The following is a 20,929-nucleotide window of genomic DNA, read 5'->3' as shown; positions in this document are numbered from 1 at the left end:
TGGACAGGAAGGGGGTAAAAGTGTCTGGACTTGAAGTGGTTAAAGGACTCTGATGTAAGGGGAACTTTGGGGACTTTTGTGTAAGGGGGGGCTCTGGTGACCAGAGCTCCCCCCTTACACCAGAGTTCCCCTTTACATCAGTCCACAGTGTTCCCCTTTACATCGAAGTTCACAGCATCCCCCTTTACACATTGTGGGGTGGAGGGCAGCACTTCAGAATTCCTATCTATAGGCTCTTGAGATGTAAATCTGGCCCTGACTGGACACCATTCTGCACAAATATTTTTACACTGTACACTTATCCCGTTTACTAAGTTGAAGGAAGAACAATGACGTAACACACTGTTATCAACAAAAATACCACACTTTGATGTTTGATTATGTTCTCATTTATTATTTTATACCCAAGGTAATGTAACCCACTCTGTAAATAAATAGCCCTTTGTTTAAATAAAAAGAGTGTGGTAAGTTCCCTTAGTATCCATTGCAATTGGAGGCTTGGACAATCTAAAAACAGAGACAGAAGCAGAATTATAGCTGTCACATATTATACTGTACATATAGAACACTGGCCAGTGGTACACCAGACTTGCAGAAAGTGTATGTCAAGCTGAAATATTGTGTCTTGGTTTTGGATAGTGTGGATGAAGGTTAAATCGCCTGTTGAGTTTTTACTACTACCTCGGGCTCCATTGAATGATTTTCTTCTCCTGTCCTGCTGAGTCTGAGAACATTTTTACAGCCATGAAGTGGGGGGAACTCTGCAACAGCAATACAAAGAGAAACATGCTTTTTAAACAGAGTGTAGGAAGGCTCGGACACCCATTAGATTTTATTTCTTTCTGCATCCATGTTGCAGATTTTCCCTTATATCCTGCTTGGCAGAACTGTTGTCAGCAGAATAGGAAGTGAAGGTTAATTCCTCAAATGGAGAGCTGGATAGTAGTTAAAACTGTTGGTTCTAATCTGTCCCTACTGTATCCAAAGCTGGAAAAAAATTTTTTTAAGCCTAACATACAAGTTAATATTTTTTCATGTTTGCACAAGATTTTTCAAAGAACTGCAGAGGTAACATTGCTCTGTGAGAAAAGCTGGCCTAATCAAAGACAGGGAAGTGTGCTTTGAAAGGTATTTATAACATTTAATTTATTCAAATCAAATTATGAAAAAATATAACAGCATGTAAACAAAAATAACTATGTATTATAGAGAGTTGGCAGTACATTGTGGAATTTAGGATTCATTTCAGAAAATGCATCTAAGTGCTCAGACAAAGATATGGCCAGAGATAATGATATATTAGAGATGGTAACAATGATCTTGATAACGAAGACACAAGGCTTTGAAAACTCAAACAACTTCAACTGAAAAATCAGCTGTACAATTAGTTTATTAACTATTCCACCGTTAAGATGATCACCTAGTTAAGCAAATAAATGTATAGTAAACACCAGTGATCTAGTAACATTGCATGGAAGGCATATGTTGGCTGCCAACATTCTGATCCTACCAGGATCTCCAAATGCATAAATGCTCTACAATAACCTTTGCCAATTAGGGTTTCTCCAGATGTTGCAAGGCATTGCTTGGGCAATGAGCAGTGGCAGATTGATCTCCTACTTACAGTGCCTGCATAGTTCTCCGTCAACACCATACAGCAGAACACCTGCCAGTGTTGGTTCAGTGAAGCCTTTCATTTTGTCTCTTAGGTACAGTATGTAATCACTGACACCAACATTCTTTTTAGCTGTCTATACCCTGTGTCTGTCTGATCCTACGAACCACCAAGTGCAGTTCTTCCCACTGGACACCAATGTAATAGACCATTCTTTTTACTGACCACTAATATAAGGGAGTTTTTATCCTATTGACCATCACTGTAATTGGGTCCTTCTACTAACAATCATTGTAAGAGAGGGCATATTTGCAGATCATATTGTAAGGGGATCCCTCTCTACTGATTACCAGTGTAATGGTCCCTTTTCTCCCTATCCGTTAATGTAAGAGGTCACTGTAAGTAAGGGATACTCCTCCACTGAACACCAAGGTTGAGCTTTGGGTTTAATTTGAACATTAATTTGACCAGAACTCAGCCTTTTTGTGGTTTGGCGAACTGCAGAACAAATTAATATTATTAAACTAGTTCCTACACCTGAAATCTCAGTTTTGCACTGTAAACAAACTATCTTGGGATCATGGGTCACATCATTAATCAAATATAATCTCTGGCGATTTTTATACAAACAGTTGGCCATGGAATTGTAGTTTTGTGGTGGTAGCACTACTACTGCAAAGTGGCAGATCTCTGCCTGGCTGGTGTTTGTAAACAAACCCAGCTGGGTATACTGGATGATATTTTTGACCAGTTATGGTCAGGATCTTATTTGGTCAATGACCTTACCAAGGATCCCTGACCAATTTGTTTACAAACACTATCCATCTATGGATCTATAATTTTGTGGTGGTGGTACTGCTGGTGAACTCCAACAAACCAAGTGTGCTCAGTTTGGTCATCCCTACAGAATACCAATGTTTGTAGACACTAGAGTTTTAACCATTAATGTTGCTTTCTATGTTATTACAATTTATTTAATGTCATGATGTAATACTGAAAATAATTTGTAATTTAAAGCAGGGATGTTAAAAATGATTCACTGTGGCTGTTAAATATGCTAGGTAAGCCTCATTATCTATTCTTTTAATTATAATTACATCTATTACAACTTACTGATCTCATACTTTTTACCAATGTATTATGAAACCATGTCACACAACAACTGACATTGTAGAGTAAGGAATAAAGTGCATATCTGGTTCAATATCTGAACACAGTAAGCCCTGAAAATGAAAAATGTCCATAAATTAAACGTATGATTGAAATTCTGTCTGTCGAAGTTTTAGCATTGCAAATTACAATAAGAGCATAAACCAGACTTTATGTATGCTATTTAAAGGTATCACAGGCTCTCACAACAAGTGGTTTAAATAATTGTTTTGATATTGATGTGTCCTTATAACTTTGCACTTTATATTTTGATAGATCATTGATAGGAATATTGTTTGTACTCCGTGTATGACTATCACTGGTCAGATCTCTAGAAGATGGTATCTGATATTTGGAAATGACTCTTCTATCTGTTACATAAGAGTTCCCTTGACAATGCTCGGTAGGCTCTTCTTTGCATTTTAAAAGTGCCTTTTTGGGAGTTTCTGTCCTTTTTTTATGGTTGTCTACTTGACTGACAGATTTTAAAATATCTAAACTGGCATTACTTGCTGTTTGCAGTCCAGACACCACTAAACTCTTCTCACTAGGGTTGTCACTGGGTGATGGTGCTTCATATTTTATGATGTCTTTTTTACTCACTGCATAAAAGTTCTCATTCAAATGATCAGTTGATGTTCTGTTTGCTATTATGTCTTTAGATCCTTTCTTTTTATAACATAACACCTCACATGTCATTGACAGCTCATTTTCTTCTCTGTTCTCAAGAAATTTTTTATCAGAATCTGCAAATTTATGGTCAAACATTTCTCTTGTCTGTTTCTGAGCATCTATCATTACTGATAAATGTTTATTTTCCATACCTTCTGGTTGCTTGGCCAATTCTGAAGCATTCCAACTGCCAGCACTCTTATTCTCTGGTGCACATGAGAATGAGCCCTTTTTATCAGGGAGTTCCTTAGTTATTTGAAATTTAGAAGTCTCTCTACCAACTAAGTCAGCTGACCTAAGCTGATTTAGAGGTTCTTGTGACTGTAGCGTTGCCTGTGGGAATACCTTAGGCTTTAATAATTGTGGGGTAGTACAGTTATTTTTCTGCTTCTGTTTTTGCTCCCTTGCCAATGACTGTTTCTTCATCAAATTTTCAGTTTGCTTGGCAAATCTTGGGACTTCTGAAATGCTTTGATGCTCTTTAATATCTTCTTCCAAAGCCATTTCAAATTTAACATAAGGCTCTATAGTAAAAGTAGCTGTATCTGTAAGACTGGGAATGGATGGGATACCTACTGGTAGGTGTTCTTGTTCATAAAATTCACAGCACATTCCATATTTGGATTCTAATGTTATGTTTCTGTTCTCACATATGTTTTTATCAGATACAGAATGATTTTGGTATGCTATGTCATGAGGAAGAGGTTCTGATATTTTATTAATGGAATCTAATGAATTTATAGTATTGCTAGGAATGTCCATATTTCTCCCTGTTTCCTTAATTGAAAGTAAACTAGTGTTGTTTTTTGAAGCTACTAGTGTTACTTTTCTATCAGTGTGGTCAAAATTATCAGCAGTACTTGTGCACTTATTGTCATTTTGCATTTCACAAGTGGACACATTCATCTGTTTTGTGCCTTTTGATTCCAGGCAAAGGGATATATTATCATTATCCCTTTTTGAGTAACTATTGTCATTTTGTGTTCCACAGGTGGACATATTCAGCCTCTTAAGAGCTTCAGTCTTTAGGCATGCAGACCCAACATCAGCATTACTATTTCCCTCTTCTTTGTCAGAGCAATTCATTCTTTTAAAGAAGCTATTAACGTTCTGTTGAACATTGAGTAATTTTTCTGATTCATTATTATCTTGCATATGACCTGTATCAATATTATCTTCAGATTTATGTTTACTATTGGTCGTATCACAAATCTGTCCATCATCATCTAGTTCACATTCTTTAGTTTCACTGCCATCTTTCAGGTCTTTGTCAGAAATGTTGTTGGGAATAGAATCTTTATAGCTGGCATAAACATGGACGCTACTGGTGTTGTTAATACCAGATTGCTTGGTAACTTGATCAATGTCCTTATAATACCCTCTTTCAGCTTGAAGATCTGTTTCCTTTAATGTTTCTATTTCACCATGACCAACCACACCCAGGATATCTAAAAAATGTTTGTCTACTGTGTCCATAATATTATTAGTGTCTGATTGATATATAAATGTGCTTTTCTGATTTTTACCTTTTACAGTACTTGGATTACAACAAAGTGTGCCTTCTGTTAGTTCTTTTTCTTCACTTTGCCTGTCTGTACCCCTTTTGCTCTTTCTTTCAACATCTAACTGTTTACAACCAGTAGAAGGGCTACTGAAATTTAAGCAAACCACTTGATTGTGTTTATTGTTTTGGCACAATTGTTCCCCTGTTTCCATCTCCTTGGTACTAGGCTTTAATGCCTCTGAAGTATACACATTTATTATCTTACTAGTAGGCAGAAAGGTGTGAATAGTTTGTTCACTTAACTCTGCATATTCGAGTACTGGGGTTTCAAGACATGCTGCAGTCATTATCATGGTATGTGCCACATGATCCTCAGCTTGTCTTATGTGTTTAATGCTTGAAGGTATTTCTTTCTTCGCAGTTTGTTCTTTTGGAAACAATGAAGGTTTTACAACTTTTACAGAGCAAATCGTAGAGTTTTGTTCAAACTTCTCTTTAAGAATGGCAATAGCAGTTCCTTTGAAATGCATTTTGGGAGTATGATTTGTAGAATTGGTTGGTTTCATGTTTTTATTTTCTTTTTCTTCTGCGGCTGCAAATTTATTCAGAATAGATTTCACTCTGCCTTTTCCATTAACTTTACTCCATTGATTCTTATCAGTACGGAAGTGAAGGTCATTTTCTAGTTTTTCATCTTTGTTTACTTTTAATTTGGAGGCATCTAATTTTTTAACAATGTTACTTGTTGAACGTGGGACGGTGCTTCTGTTCTCCTTAAAGGTTAGCTTTCCTACTTCCTTTGGTTTTTTCATTGGGGGTTCATGGTTTGGATTTAAAAACTTAGACTGCAACAGCTGAAATCTGGTTGGTCGTATAGGTTTCTTGTTATTTGGCTGCTCTTGCATTTTGTTATATGCTTTATTTTTGAGAATTTTGGTTGGCAGCTCTTCTGTGACAGCTTTTGTGGCATCAGAACTGTCCAAGCTTACAATGTAGGATAGCAAACTACTGAGAACAGCACGTTCCCCTGATTTTCCAGTTTTGTTTATCTTCTTCTTTAGGACAAGTGGATCTACTAACCTCCAACTTGCTGGAGTCACTGACTTTATGGTGCTGTATAAAAGAAAATGAAGGCCCCTTGTAGTCATTATAAAAACAACATTTACTTATGATATTCTCATGCTTCTCACTCTCTTTCACTTTGCCGTATGGATAGGTGAATAAAAGTGTTGTTGCCATCAATATACAATGGAGTCAGACAGGATGGAACTCATGTATGAATTAGGTAGCACTTGTGAGCCCAGCTTCACAATAGTAAGCACTTTTCAATAAAAAGAGAGATATTATGAGGTGTAGGGGCTGTGATAGTGAAACACCGCTGCTTAGCACATTTTGTATGTTGGTCAAAATGTAATAAATGTGAAAAATTCGCAAATTGTTGTCTTACTACATTATACATATAAGGCATGTGATAGTTCCACTTATTCCTGCTGTTTGCAGGAAAATTAGTTCAGTACATTTGTCTAACCATACTGAACCAACTTTCCAAACAATGCAAGCAACAAATGCTCTAGGAACCAATGACTTTACCATGATGTGATGTACAAAGTAAATTATGTTGCAGCAATGTCAAACTCCTCAAACAATTGATATACTGCACATTGAATATGCCTACAACATAGTTATCTCCATTGTATGGGTGATGGATACAACACTCACTGCACAAACATCATGCTTTATTAGTAGCATTCAGCATTGTATAAAAGAGCTATGGACAGAGATGGAGCAATTGGTGATATGAAGGATGAAGTTTTTCATTTTAGTCAAATGGATGAAACAAGAAATGATTGAAATTTTAAATGAATATCAGTATTATCACTATAAAAAAATGAGATATAAGTACAGTATGCACCATCGTATTGCATAGCAACTTATTGGTTAAAATTTGTTCAACGCATGTCTCATGCAATAAACAGCATAGCATAAAGAAAATACTATGTATAGACAATCTGGAAACAGCCCTCAAAATGTGGTCTCCAACTTAATTTTAATATGATGGAAACAATATGACCAATGATATTAAAGAGGCATGCACTGGTATATTTTGTTCTAAAAATGTATACATTCTTGGCAGATGTATTGGTTTGAGAATACCATAACTATTTTAATAAGATCAAAGTAACTTAAGTGACATGTCTAAGGAATATATTCTTGTAAATTTCAAGGTCTTATTTTATAATGTCAATTAATAAGTCTGATCTCATAAATCTAGAGAGCTTCAAACTTAATATAACTCAGTACATAACACATTGAGCATTGAAGTCTTTAAAGAACAGGTGACCCAGCAACTGTCCCTAGGCACAGATAATACCACACAGTGTGAGGCTATTATGGGAAAATACACACAGTAAAATGCCACCATTTGTCTAATTTTTGGGTAGAGTGATGCAGGATTTGGCACTCATCAATGATCCAGTGCATAAAGATGAGCTTTCTTTTTTCACTTTGTGGAATGCATTCTTTTTGTACTCTTATGGGGAATCCATCATAATGCTGATGTCACCAATGCCTTATAGATTCTCCATAGAAAAATGTGGAAAATTAGAGGAAAGAGAAAATTCAACTCACACCAGAGGCCCGACTAAAATGTAGAGTTAAAAAAGAGCCCATATGTCAAATTTTGAGTCTTAACATTTTGAGTGCTGTGAAATGTCCTCTCAGAACATTATTAGAAATGTAAAGATTAATGGATTTATTCAATAAACAGCACAAATAGCAAAGTACAGTGATTCAAAGCAGCCAATTAAAATTTACTTTATTAAGGATAGACCATTTTAAGATGGATGCTAGTTGTTTTTGAATACATGTATTACTGGGGTTTTTTTTTTTGTATTTGTTCGTGTTTAACTAAGCCTGCAAATCTTGCTTTACAAAAGTGATGGGTTCCATTACAGTTATTGTGCCATGTGTCTGATATCAACTCAAAGTAGCCCTGCAAGCTAGCACCCAACTGCACTGTTAACATGAATCCTAAGCATGACTCCAGCTACAAACTTAAATAATTAAAGGTCTCCTATTGCACAGATTCCTTATATTTTTATAAGACAGAGATTTTATTGGCATTACCAGTTATTTAAAATATCATAACATAGCATAGCATCTTACACAGCATCATCTTTGAAGTGAAAGTTTCAGTTCTGCTGAATTACATTTATTCCTGTACTTTGTACTGTGATGTACAGTATAATGCCTATAATTGTGTTTATTATTTTGACACATTGAAGGCTGTTCTCAATAAAGAAAGTTATTGAGCACATGCTCAATATATGTCATGCAAAGCTGCATATGAGGAATGATGATGTCTTATGATCAATGATGTAATGAAATATTAAGAATTTCTTCAGTGTACATACAGGATTCATGGGTTTATGGTGAACCTAGAACCTGCAGATTATATAGAATATTGAACCTTTAACAATAAAAGTCCATATATACATTATAGGTTATACTGAAGCGTGCTAAATCAAAATAAATACAAGTTTGAAATGCAGGAGTTTAGGAATAATCACATAATGAATGAATATCTTGGACTGGGTATTTGACATTCGTGAACATATGCAGGAAAATAAAATATAAGCTAGAAGATCTCAAGGCTGAGGGGAAAAACACCAATGGTAAGTCACTATTATATCCATTCAAAATAGATAATAAGGAACTCTATTCCCTCACCCTTTACCCCTGACTTTTATAAATAAACCCAAGAGGTCAGGCTCAATCTGCTGGATGATATATCATTATAATTATTGACAAATCTTGCACCAAGAGTGTTCCCCCTTTGTATTAGCCTTACAAGTGAGTATAGAAATGAAAAATGGCTGTGAGATCTCCTTGCTGAAGTCCCAATGAAAAAAAGAAGCCTGGGGGTAATTCAGTTTTGGGAAGGTCTGTTACAGAGAAGGAAAGGCAGTGAGAGAATTTGGTTATGCTTTCCTTTGGATTGATAAGCATACAAAACCTACTGCAAATGTTCTCTATAATTTTGTTGCCATACTGATGTGGACTATAAATAACAACTGAACTGCATAAATCTCTGTTGTAAAAACTATCAACTAAGTAGTAAGCATTTCCACCCTGGCAAACACTTGCTTTCAGTGGGGTTAACTTCTGCACAACCTAATTACATTCCGTTATTTTGCTTTTGCTTTAGTCACCAATTGTGAGGACTTACATAGCCACATTTAACCTTTAGCATATGCCCTTTAGGTCAGAGGCATACAACCTATACTATATTACCAAAAGTATTGGGACACCCCTCCAAATCATTGGATTAAGGTGTTCCAATCACATCCATGGCCACAGGTGTATAAAATCAAGCACCTAGGTATGCAGACTGCTTCTACAAACATTTGTGAAAGAATGGGTCGCTCTCAGAAGCTCAGTGAATTTGTGGTACTGTGATAGATTGCGACCTGTGGAATAAGTCCATCCGTGAAATTTCCTTGCTATTAAATATTCCATGGTCAACCATTAGTGGTGTAATAAAAAAGTGGAAGAAACTGGGAACAACAGCAACTCAGTCACAAAATGGTAGGCCATGTAAAATGACAGAGCGGGGTCAACGCATGGTGAAGAACACAGTGAGCAAAAGTCACCAACTGTTTGCAGAGTCAATAGCTAAAGACCTTCAAACTTCATGTGGCCTTCAGATTAGCACAACAACAGTGCATAGAGAGCTTCGTGGAATGGCTTTCCATGGCCAAGCAGCTGCATCCAAGCCTTACATCACCAAGTGCAATTCAAAGCGTTGGATGCAGTGGTGTAAAGTACGCCACCACTGGACTCTAGAGCAGCGGAGACATGATCTCTGGAGTGATGAATCATGCTTCTCTGCCTCTGATGGATGTGTCTGGGTTATTGCCAGTAGAACTGTACTTGCCTGACTGCGTTGTGCCAAGTGTAAAGTTTGATGGAGGGGGGATTATGGTGTGGGGTTTTCAGGGGTTGGGCTTGGCCCCTTAGTTCCAGTGAAGGGAACTCTTAAGGCGTCAGCATACCAAGATATTTTGGACAATTTCATGCTCCCAGCTTTGTGGGAACAGTATGGGGATGGCCTCTTCCTGTTCCAACATGATTGCTCACCAGAACACAAAGCAAGGTTCATAAAGACATGGATGAGCGAGTCTGGGGTGGAGGAACTTGAGTGGCCTGCACAGAGTCCTGACCTCAATCGGATAGAAGACGTTTGTGATGAATTAGAGAGAAGACTGCGAGCCAAGCCTTCTCGTCCAACAACAGTGAAGCTGTTATAGCTGCAAAAGGTGGGCCAACTCAATATTGAACCTATGGACTAAGAGTGGGATGCCATTAAAGTTCATGTGCATATAAAATCAGGTGTCCCAATACTCTTGGCAATATAGTGTATTTTATGGCCCCAAGTCATTGTATTCTATTTGTGAGTTTAGCAATGTTTTCAGATTAAAGTGCACTTGGCCCAGACCTTTTACATTAAATATTTTACAAATTATCTTGAAAACAAGCCATCCTGATGTGTGTAATGTACAAAATAATATGTCTATAAGAATTTCTTCAAACCCTGCTCTCTAGTTTTATAAGAATGTGTAAGATAATTATACCATGGATTGGAATTCCATTTCACTTACTAAGCAAGATCCACAATTAAAAGAAAGGATATAAAAGCACTTTATTAACAGGCATATATGACACACCCAGGATTTTCAATAGAATGTCTACTTTAAATTCATAATTTACATGTCCATGCTTCTTAATGCAGAGAGTTTCAACTACAGCATAACATGCATCATACCATTTTCAGTAGATTGAAGATTTATAACACTGCTTTTATGCATAATCACAAATCATTGAGACAAGACATACAACCATGTATTCCTGCTTTATACATGACATTATTTTTTGTACTTTTATTACAATGGCACAATCATCATCACAGCAGACCATGCAGTTGCAGTGAGGCCCACAGGGCCCAGTACATTCTGGCTGCACAGTAATATATCCATGCAGGTAAAGCATTTGGCAAATCATTTCGGATAAAATAAATGTATTTATAGTTGAGTCTGATCTGTCAGTTTGCTGTCAAAATAACTAAATTACTTCAGCATAAGCTACTGATTTTGTACATCAAAGATATTAGTACAGAGGTACCCAGGGGTGGACTGACAAGTCATGGGGCCCCAGGGCAATAAGGGATTACGGGGCCCCTGTGTCCTCTCCCACATCCAAAAAAGCCTATGAAAAAGCCAATGAAAGGTACCAGGGGCATCTCATGGGGCCCCCTACTGACCCCGGGCCCTCGGGCAATGCCCGAGTGCACGAATGGTCAGTCCGCCCCCGGAGGTACCTTTAAGATAGAGATTGGAGACCAAGAGATTTTTTATTGGGACCATGTAATGTATACTTATATTTTAAGAGTCAGTATGTGGATGCTTGGATACATTTATGTGTGGCCATAATGGAGTATTTTAGCTAGCATAATTATCATTAGTACAATACTACTAGTGTGTGTCATATGAGATTTAAAATGCCTTGTCAAAGTCTTGAAATCATCACTTCCTATTTTGAATTTTTTCCCCTTCCGTGGTCACAAAAAGTTTCATATAGCCACAATGTCCTATATTCCAAAAACAAGAAATAATCCTACAACAATCTCTTTTCCTGTTTATGGTATACTATTGAGGTAGGATTTCTAATACAACAAATTTAAGTAGAACTCCAGCCATTTTAAATTTGGATAGAGTGGAAAAGGGTTATTCTTCAAGTTTTTTGTTTCTATTCCCATGAGTGAATAATGGGTGAGTATTTTGACTTTTTGTCACTCAGTCAGTGATTACCAAGACAAGGGATCTTTCCAATGGAGGAGGCATAGAGCATTATATATGGTTAGCACCTCTGTGAGGTTCTTATTGCTGCCTGGATTTCTGTTGAGGTGATTCACTCTCACTTCTAGTTCCAGAATCAGTGGTTTTCAGGACCAAGAGTGAGGGGAACTCCCTAGTGGGAGCACGTTCTGCAACGGAACAAAAAGCTGCTATACCAGTTGCTGGTGTTATCCTACCATCTTCTAAATATATACTGACATTTTCCTGAAGGTTTGAAGGGGTTTCCCTATAACACTCAAAAGCATTTGCTTTATGATTGACTTTCTATCAATGAGCAGACTTTTTTTGCTTAAAGGATAAGTACATTTTTCAAAAAAACAATAATTCATGCACTTATTTTTGCAGGTACAAAATGTGCACTTATTATTTATTTATTTGTACTGGAGCCTGCAGTGCATTGCACCTATGATCAGCAGATCATGGGTGCAATGCCAGGCTCCTGCACAGTCTTCTAAATTTGTGCCATATCCCTGTATGGGCTTTCAGCTACAAAGCTGGAAAGAGAATAAATGAACTATGAGCATGTCGAGCATCATGCTTGCAGCTCATTCAAACTACAAGACCATCTACTACAGTGGAAGACGGTACTTGTTTTTTCATATACAGATATCTGTGAATGAATAACATGGCTGTATAGATGGAGCCCTACACAGCTGCATGGTTTCCAAAAATGGATAGAGGGTGCAAAGAGAAGATCCCCCGCACACTGTCTCAAAGCAGGGAGCACAAGTATTGGGAGGAAGCTGCAGAGGAGCATGTTACATGTTACACCCTGGATATAGGTGTAACATATGACATGCTCCTAAAGGTGAACTTATGCTTTAAAATTTACCACTGGTCTAATGTTCTCTTTATCCTTTATTTTGTACAGAAATAAAAACATGACTGAAGTTGTAACTCTTCCCCATTGATTCCAAAAATGAAGACAAACATTAGGCTGGAGTTCTAATATAGCAGATATAACTATGTAGTGACCAGAAGTTCCTTTTTATAGTAGTGTATGTATTTGAAAATAGCAGAAACTGCTTTACTTCTCTTTTGAAGATACTTGATAGAGTTTTTCTCCCAAATATTCAAGTCTTTCCTTTAGTTCAATCTCCTGGAAGAGATTTTTTGGCACATTGTTGACCCCATACAGCAATCCAAAAAGACATCCAGCAATAGATCCAGTTGCACCACTTTCTCCTGTAAGAACACAAATAATGGAATCTCATGGTTTCAGTCTACATAGTGCACCCACAGAAAAGCTTAGAATCGTGCAGTGAATTTTATGTGTAAGTAGTAGAACATTAGTAGGACTGTCATATGTCTCAAAGAACACAAGAGAATAGACTTCCAAGAAACTGGTTTCAGGTCCTTAAGACTGTTGATTGGATGGGTAGAAAACTGATAAACAGATCATATTTTGTCTCCAAATATTATGCAGAGGGAAATGAATGTGCATTATACAGGGATTGCGTTTTTCTAACACATAAATATTGTAAAATGACTCTCAACATTAGTAGTACTAATTTGGATCTGATGAAACAAAGGTGGTAGCTTCTTTTAAAGAATATGTTACTCCAACATTTCATGTTCCTGATATGTGTCTGTTGTACCATGTACCATGAGTGTTAAAAAAGTATCTTGTTCTCATTTGATTGCTTCCTTTGTGTAAAAAACCTGATGAAGCTGCCAGTCTTCCTACTGTCCTATTTCAAACTGACCACGCTAGGCATAAAAGCATATCCATCCAAGCATGGTCAGCTTTCTGGCTGTGCTGGGAAAACAACCTGCCAGTCTGTCCTACAGTAGCAAAGACTTGTGCCAACACCTTTCTTTCTCTCCCCCTGCACAGCCATTCACTGGAAAGATCAATGTAATACTGGTTCTCCATCCCCACCTCTCTAAGCCAATTTATGGCTGAGAACAGAGATTATGTGATCACTTCTAAAAAAGGGAAAAAAAAACAAAGGCATTTAGAAATATATATCTATAGTCTCTTAATTTCCAGTTGCTTTAGGGGCTGAGGTGAACACTGACATCAGAAGGTTAAAAACTAAGTAGCAGATTATTAGCTGGTGCTCAATATGCACCTAAAACACTGGGCAGGAGCACACATAGTCAATATTATAACTCAAAATTATCCTATTTTAGAAATCTTTTAGTGGCCCAACCCGAAACTTGCTTTTCAAGAGGTACAGTATAGATGAAAAACGAAACAAAAACTAGAACTCAGCTCAAATCAACCCATGAATCTGTCAATATAAAACTAATTGCTTTATTGTCTGTATTAACATAATGGTGAACACATGACTGCACAATCATTGATCCAAAAACAAAGTCATAAATACTGGCTGGATTGTTAGGTGTGCAGTTTATGTACATAAAGTTGATCACTTTGTTACTGTAACACTTCCATTAGACAATGTTACTTGTTTATGCCTCCACTATGGGTCAACAATATTTATGGTCCAAGGGCCAACTTGTCATTATTTGAGCAAGCATAAAGTGAGACATGAGAGCTACGCAAAAATCAGGCTTCAACTCATGTTTAGGTGATTCTCAGTTTTTTAATGCTCACACTAATGCTTTTAGTTTTATATTGACATGACATATGGGTGGATTTGAGATATTTTGATTATTTACATCTATTACACTATTCACAAGCAATTGTTTTGGGTTGAGCTATTAAATCAAAGTATCACAAAGCAATTCTTGGAGAACCTTAGTTCGAAGCTGATGTTTGAGGAATAGGAGTTAAAACTTATTATAAAATAACTTATTAGAAGTTATAAAACTAGCAACTTTTATAACTAAGAGGTGGCTGGCAATGATTGCCCCTGTTAATACGAATCAAGTCCTGTCTAAAAGGGAGCAGCTGCCACCACAGTAACTTCTATTAGTGCAGAAGACTGCAGGTCACTAAAGGCATTAAAAAGTCACCTTTCTCCTGGTTTGGTCACTTTCTGGCAAACATTTATGGAGTTGTTCAGATGTGAGGACCTGGAGCCCTCAGTATGAAGCATAGGCAACTACAACAGCTCTTAGCTGGCAGAGATGTTTTGCCTGCACCACATCATTAAAAAGCATGAGAACTAGGAGTGAGTATCATTTGCCCATCTTGTCTTCATTGTTGAACTACACATTGATCATTAACAGCTTCCCTTCCAGCAATGGTACGGCACGGGATTGGAAGGGTAATGTCTCAGTCATTGCTGCAGCTGCTGCAGCAATGACCAAGATATCATTTACTTCTGCAGGTGATTCCCTTCAATATAGTAATCCTAGCAGCTAAAAAGCCACTGAATTAGTTTTGTAGGTGGCAGAAGGGGTCCTACTCCCCCCTCCTGCTGTGGCCACCTTTACTGGGGTCACCCTTACGATTGGATGTGCTGGATCCAGTTCTTGGGACACAGTGAGTGGAATTGATGTTGTTCCTCCCACTGTGTAATGAGAGAAACCGGAATTGATGAGGATTTTGAAACTTCCAGTTTCGGTCTCATGTACACAAGCCGTTACTGGCTTGAACAAGCATCTGATCAAATCGATCTTGCTCTGATCAGATGCTTTTGAAGCCAAATGAGGGATATGGGATCTAATAGACTCTAAATCTCTCCATAAAGAGGACCTGTCATGGCCCATGCTATCACAAGGGTTATTGTTCAGCCTTTTTTTTTATAACGCAAAAAATAAAAACCGCACAGGCAATCAAATACCACCAAAAGAAAGCTCAATTTGTGGGGACAAAAAGGATGTAAATTTCATTTATGTACCGTATTGCATGACCGCGCAATTGTCCATTAAACTAACGCAGCGCTGTATAGCAGAAAAATGGCGTAAGTTGCAGTATTTATGCCATAGTTTGTAAACGCTATAACTTCCACACAAAGCAATCAATATACACTCATTGGGATTTTTTTTACCAAAAACATGTAGCAGAATACATTTTGGCCTAAATTTATAACCAACTTTGAGTTTACTATATATTTTTTATAGCTGAAAGTAAAAAATATTGTTTTTATTCAAAATTTTTGTCCTTTTATGTTTATAGCGTGAAATATAAAAAGCGCACAGATGATCAAATACCACCAAAAGAAAGCTCTATTTGTGTGAAAAAAAGGACGTAAATTTCGTTTGGGTGCAGCATTGCATGACCGCGCAATTATCAGTTGAAATAGTGCAGCGCCGAGTAGCAAAAAGAGGCCTGGTCATTAAGGGGGGTAAATCCTCTGGAGCTCAAGTGGTTAAAGCATCACCTATGAAGATTTTTAGGGACCATAGTTTGGCGCTGTTCCTTGGGCGGACATGTTTGGTATCTATTTACTTGGTGTAACATCATCTTTTATATTTTGACAATTAGGTATTATATTGTGTTTGTGTGCAAAAGAATTAATTAAAGTGTATGTTTTCCAAAAAATTCACATTTTGCACAAATATCCTGTGACATAAAAATATGCAACACCCAACATTTTATTCCCCAGAGCTTCTGCTTAAAATATATATTTGGAGGTTCTAAGTAACTTTCTAAAAAAAAAAAAAAAAAAGATGTAGGAGATGAATGTCAGAATTGGCCTGGATTGGAAGCGGTTAATGTATAGGATGGCTGCTGTAGGTGCCAAAGACCAGCACAAATGTTTTCCTAAGTCTTGGATATGAGAGTGGGGAACAAATTCTGGCATGCTTTCATTATTGTCTGTGACCTCATTGTTAGAATATTCCTCACTTTTTAATCCTTGTTGTGACAATAGTATGTAAAATTTGAAGAAATCCATGAAAGAAAGACACGAAGGCACAGAGAGAATTTTACTAGGAGTGCACCTACTGGCCATCAGTGCAAAGTGCCAAGTGCCATAGTGTGAGATCCATGGGAGCTCCATCAACCTTTTACTATGGAGTCCTGTGATTTTTAGTACCATCTCTGCCAGCTTACAACTATTGCAATTCTTTATCATTACATCGTACCGCCATGGAACATAGCTCGGCTGCAAAGCTCCTTCCAGTCACCACCAGCTCCCAACAGTGCATCATATGCAATCATAGGCGCGTCATGTCCTCTTCTTCCACCACGACCCTCAGAACTCCATTTCTTATATGTCTGTACATTAAAAATATTAGAGCTCATTTGTCATTCCAAATGTAAAACACAAAAGTAGCATGTATTGTATCATATAGATTTAATTGTGGTATTTGTGACTCTAACTTTACTTTTTCTACAAATTATCCAATATTGGCACATATTTAACAACTGGATCTAATATCTCCAGACTACATACATTTCTACCTCTGGAGTCCAAAGTTTATTATGCCATAATAAGTGGCCTCAGCTACTTCAACATCTTCCCTTTCAGTGTTCTTTCAATAAAGCTCTCAGTTTAACAATCTATTGTGAATGCTGCTGCAATATTTATCCCACCACCCCTCCTTTTCTGTTGCTCTTTTCACTGGCTTTTAGTCCATTTGAGAATAAAATTCAAGATACCATAGTACTTCAAATCAGATATCTCACCTGTGTTTCAGATCTCATACACAGATACAACCCAAATATATAGTACATCTGCACTCCCTCACTATCCAGACATCCTTCTCACTCCTAGAGGTTGATTTACTAAAGGCAAATAGGTTTTTCACTTGCAAGGGAATTTTCCTCAGAACCTATTGAAGCTGAGTTCCATTACCCAAAAATGCTTTTTTTAAAAAAAAGTTTCCTTGCAAGCAATTAGGTTACCTTTCCAAGTTCAACTTCCCTTGTAAAGTGAACAACCTTGATTTAGTAAATTAATCCTATAGTCTCATATGTACAGCAACAAGATTAAAATGAAGCAGTCTTCTTCTGCAGTGTTCTTCCTTGTGCCCACTTCTAAGTGTGTATAGTTCCCCAAATTTGTCTACATATCCTCATCTCTATCCTAATAATGTTTTACAGGGTAATAAGCTTTCATAACCCTCAGTCACTGCCATTTCCCATTGATCTCTATGTTATCACCATTGTATCTGGTGCTCTTTGTCTCTTCTTAGTAGGAAGATTGTTTGGGAAGATTCCTTTTCTCGCCTGTGTCTTGTTTCATATAGTTTTATATTTAAGCTAGTAGTAGTTAGTCACATTCGGCTAGGCCTGTTTAGTTAAATGTGACTATAAACACTAGGGTATGTTCCCAACACTTATTTGTACTGAAGAAAATCAAGGCCATCATAGACCCACCCCAGTCTGTCACTGGACAGTGAAAGGAGAAGCAGCACAGGGATGAGCTCATCTCTCTGTCACTCTGCCTTCTCTTTCTGTCACCTTTATTCTCGTCGGCATGTAGGCAGGTTGTGTTTAATGCTGCCCCAACTGGGAGGGTTAATATGTTTCCAGGGTCTGCATAGCTTTCTGCCAATTCCGGAGGACCGGAGCACCTATGGATCAAGAACCTCTATATAGTACGGGACCACTGAGTGCGACAAAACACCTGAAGACACCAATGCTGGAATTCTGTCATTATGGACTCTATCCTGTGTAGGTATGCTGGGGCAGCCACAAGCCGGAGTTAGGGTTTAGTTGAGGGAAAGACTGTTGCATTTGTTCTACTGTTATGCCACATTATTTAGGTAAAGCTTTTGAAACTTTGTCTTGTCTGAAGTTACTAAAGGGATGTAATACAAGCAGCCAGCACCACACATAGTGTACAGTGTGGGTCAGTCAAAGCACATTGGGGTATGAAGACAGAAAAAGTGGTTACCAAGGGTAACAGAGGTCTAAAAAGCAGCCTGTCGTGAAGTGTGTACCTGTGATAGGTGAGACAACTTCTTGCACCGAGAGAGATGTTGTCAGCACTCCCTCCATGCGTGGTCTGTCTCCCTTAGCAACAGGAGCAGATCTGTGCCGCAGAGATCCTCAAAGGTACGGAAGAAGAGTTAAGTGAGTACATCCATGGAGTCCGTGCTAGGTGCACTGCGGGACCCCATTCCATTACTGGGAGTAAGGTAGCACAGATACACTGGTGGACAAGTGGAGAGGGCATCAGCTCTGTGTGTCCCTCCTAAATGCAACAATTGAAGTAGTGGTGTATATTAACATCAAGGAAGTCAACTAGAGTTCAGTCGTCTGTTTCAGTAAAGGTACCCCATGTGTAAGATAGTGACCAGTCTCAGGTGCCTAGCGTAGCCCAGAAGAACCCACCCCAGGGTATGTGACCCACACTTGGCACTTAACGAGGAGTGGAGCATGGAGGAGGTACCACCCACTTACCCTTATAAGCACATGAACTGATTGGCTTCTTGTACTGCTTCTTACTCTCACACTCCAGCTTTGCTATACAGGAACTGCAAGAGGTTGATGCAAGGTGAAATTCAGATACTTGAATTTAAAAATAAATTTAAAGTGGAGCTCCAGTCAAAATTGAAAAAAATAAAAGTCAGCAGCTACAAAAACTGTAGCTGCTGACTTTTAAAAGACAGCCACTCACCTGTCCCATGATCCAGCGGTGTACTCACCACAGCTGGTTTCAGCGGCCTCTCTCCCCGGCGCCGACATCTTGAGTGTGGGCACCTGGCTATGACACAGCTTCACAGCCAGATGCCCACTGCACATGCACGGGTAGTGCTGTGTCTTGTAAATGGTTTCGTAGTCTTGTGGGACCTCTCAAGTGTACCAGAAGACTGGGGAAGTGAGGGGGAGGACAACTTCACTTCTGATCATCTAGTCAAGTCAGTTACCCACTTCCCCCCCTGCTCCCCAAAGGTGCCAATTCCTCACGGGGAGCTAGGGACAGTATCTAAAGTGGAACTTCCCCTTTTGGGTGGAGCTCCACTTTAATGATGTAATAATAATTGCAGAACTGCATCAATTTTTATCTGCCTAGAGTTTAGCTTTAAATGTGACTAACAACTGCTAGCTATACCATGACCTGGATTAATGCAACCCTTCAGACATTTTGTACATATAGGGGTGATTTACTAAAACTGGAGAGTGCAAAATCTGTTGCAACTCTGCATGGCAGCCAATCAGCTTCTAACTTCAGTTTGTTCAATTAAGCTTTGACAAAAAAAAAAAACCCTGGAAGCTGATCAGTCTCTCTGCAGAGCTACACCAGATTTTGCACTCTCCAGTTTTTATAAATTTACCCCATAATGTATACCACAGCATAATATTTTTGGGATTATTAAAAAAAGGATAATAATAATTAGCATGCTTAATTGTGCCTAAAAGAGGTTTTGATGCAACAACTCAATATAGAATCAAGAAAAACATGAAGAATTGAATGAGCAGTGGCCTTCAAATCAATAAGCTTACTTTATCTCTCTCATCAGCATCATACTTATCAGGGAAATTGGGCTTGGTCATGTTGTCTTCTTCCATTTCTCTCTCTTCCAAATAAAACTGCCATTTGGCTTCAAAATAAAACCAGTGTTCCTGGTACTCTAAATGGAGTTAGAGGAAAGGTATCTTTCTTAGGAATGTCAGACACGATGAGGTAGAAAAATATTATTTGGTTTGCTTATAAAACCAATAAAACTTCCATTATTGAACTATCAATATGTGACTGTACGTTGCAAAAATCTTCTATTAAAACTATGAAAAGTGAAATCTACAGTTAGTGAATGTTGATTTGGTAAAACACAGACGTTAAATATTTTGCAGGGCAGAAAATGTTCATGTATTTAGTTAAGCTTCAGGAAACATAGGGACACCATACTATAACTGTTGCCAAATCTGCAGAGAACTGGGATCAAAGACGTGGATGTGTGGGATGCATACAACCACAGACATCAGGAGTGCCATGTTGGTAGCCCAGGATCCCATACAACTTTTTGTAGAAACATACCACCAATATTTTCTTATTTTTCAGAATATTTTGGCAAGTAAAAGGCTTTTTGTTAGGAAAAGAGCACAATGACAACAAATGACAAAGATATACTGTGATGCAAAGCTTGGAAAGCTATATCAGTCAATAGAAAATATATCAAGTATTTAAACAACACTTGTAATTGAAGATTAGAACTAGCAAAAGCATATTTAACCGCTTCCCGACCGCCCTATAGCAGAAATACTGCTACAGGGCGACACGAGTGCGCTTAATCACGTATATATACATGATTTTGCATTCCTGGGTA

The 20,929-nt window shown here is 37.9% G+C and overlaps 1 protein-coding gene across 2 annotated transcripts in view; it reads right to left on the bottom strand.

Annotated features, from left to right (window-relative positions):
* Positions 1–366: 366 nt before the first annotated feature.
* ADPRHL1 (ADP-ribosylhydrolase like 1) overlaps positions 367–20,929 on the bottom strand; it is a 47,959-nt gene continuing 27,396 nt past the window's right edge. The window contains exons 5-8 of one of the 2 annotated variants that reach the window (XM_089693547.1): positions 20,109–20,236; positions 16,799–16,931; positions 12,886–13,039; positions 367–6,053 (exon numbers count right to left, since the gene is read on the bottom strand). In XM_089693547.1, the coding sequence (XP_089549673.1) occupies positions 2,945–6,053; positions 12,886–13,039; positions 16,799–16,931; positions 20,109–20,236 (3,524 nt within the window). In that variant the 3' untranslated portion in view covers positions 367–2,944. Of the gene's footprint in view, positions 6,054–10,616; positions 13,040–16,798; positions 16,932–20,108; positions 20,237–20,929 lie in introns of those variants that run through there. The other variant, XM_089693548.1, reaches the window with a different exon arrangement.

This window comes from Staurois parvus, unplaced genomic scaffold, assembly GCF_062004578.1.
Source record: "Staurois parvus isolate SC_StPar_1 unplaced genomic scaffold, SC_StPar_1.0 ptg000634l, whole genome shotgun sequence".
NCBI classification, from domain to species: domain Eukaryota; kingdom Metazoa; phylum Chordata; class Amphibia; order Anura; family Ranidae; genus Staurois; species Staurois parvus.
This window is presented reverse-complemented; position numbering and strand designations above follow the sequence as displayed.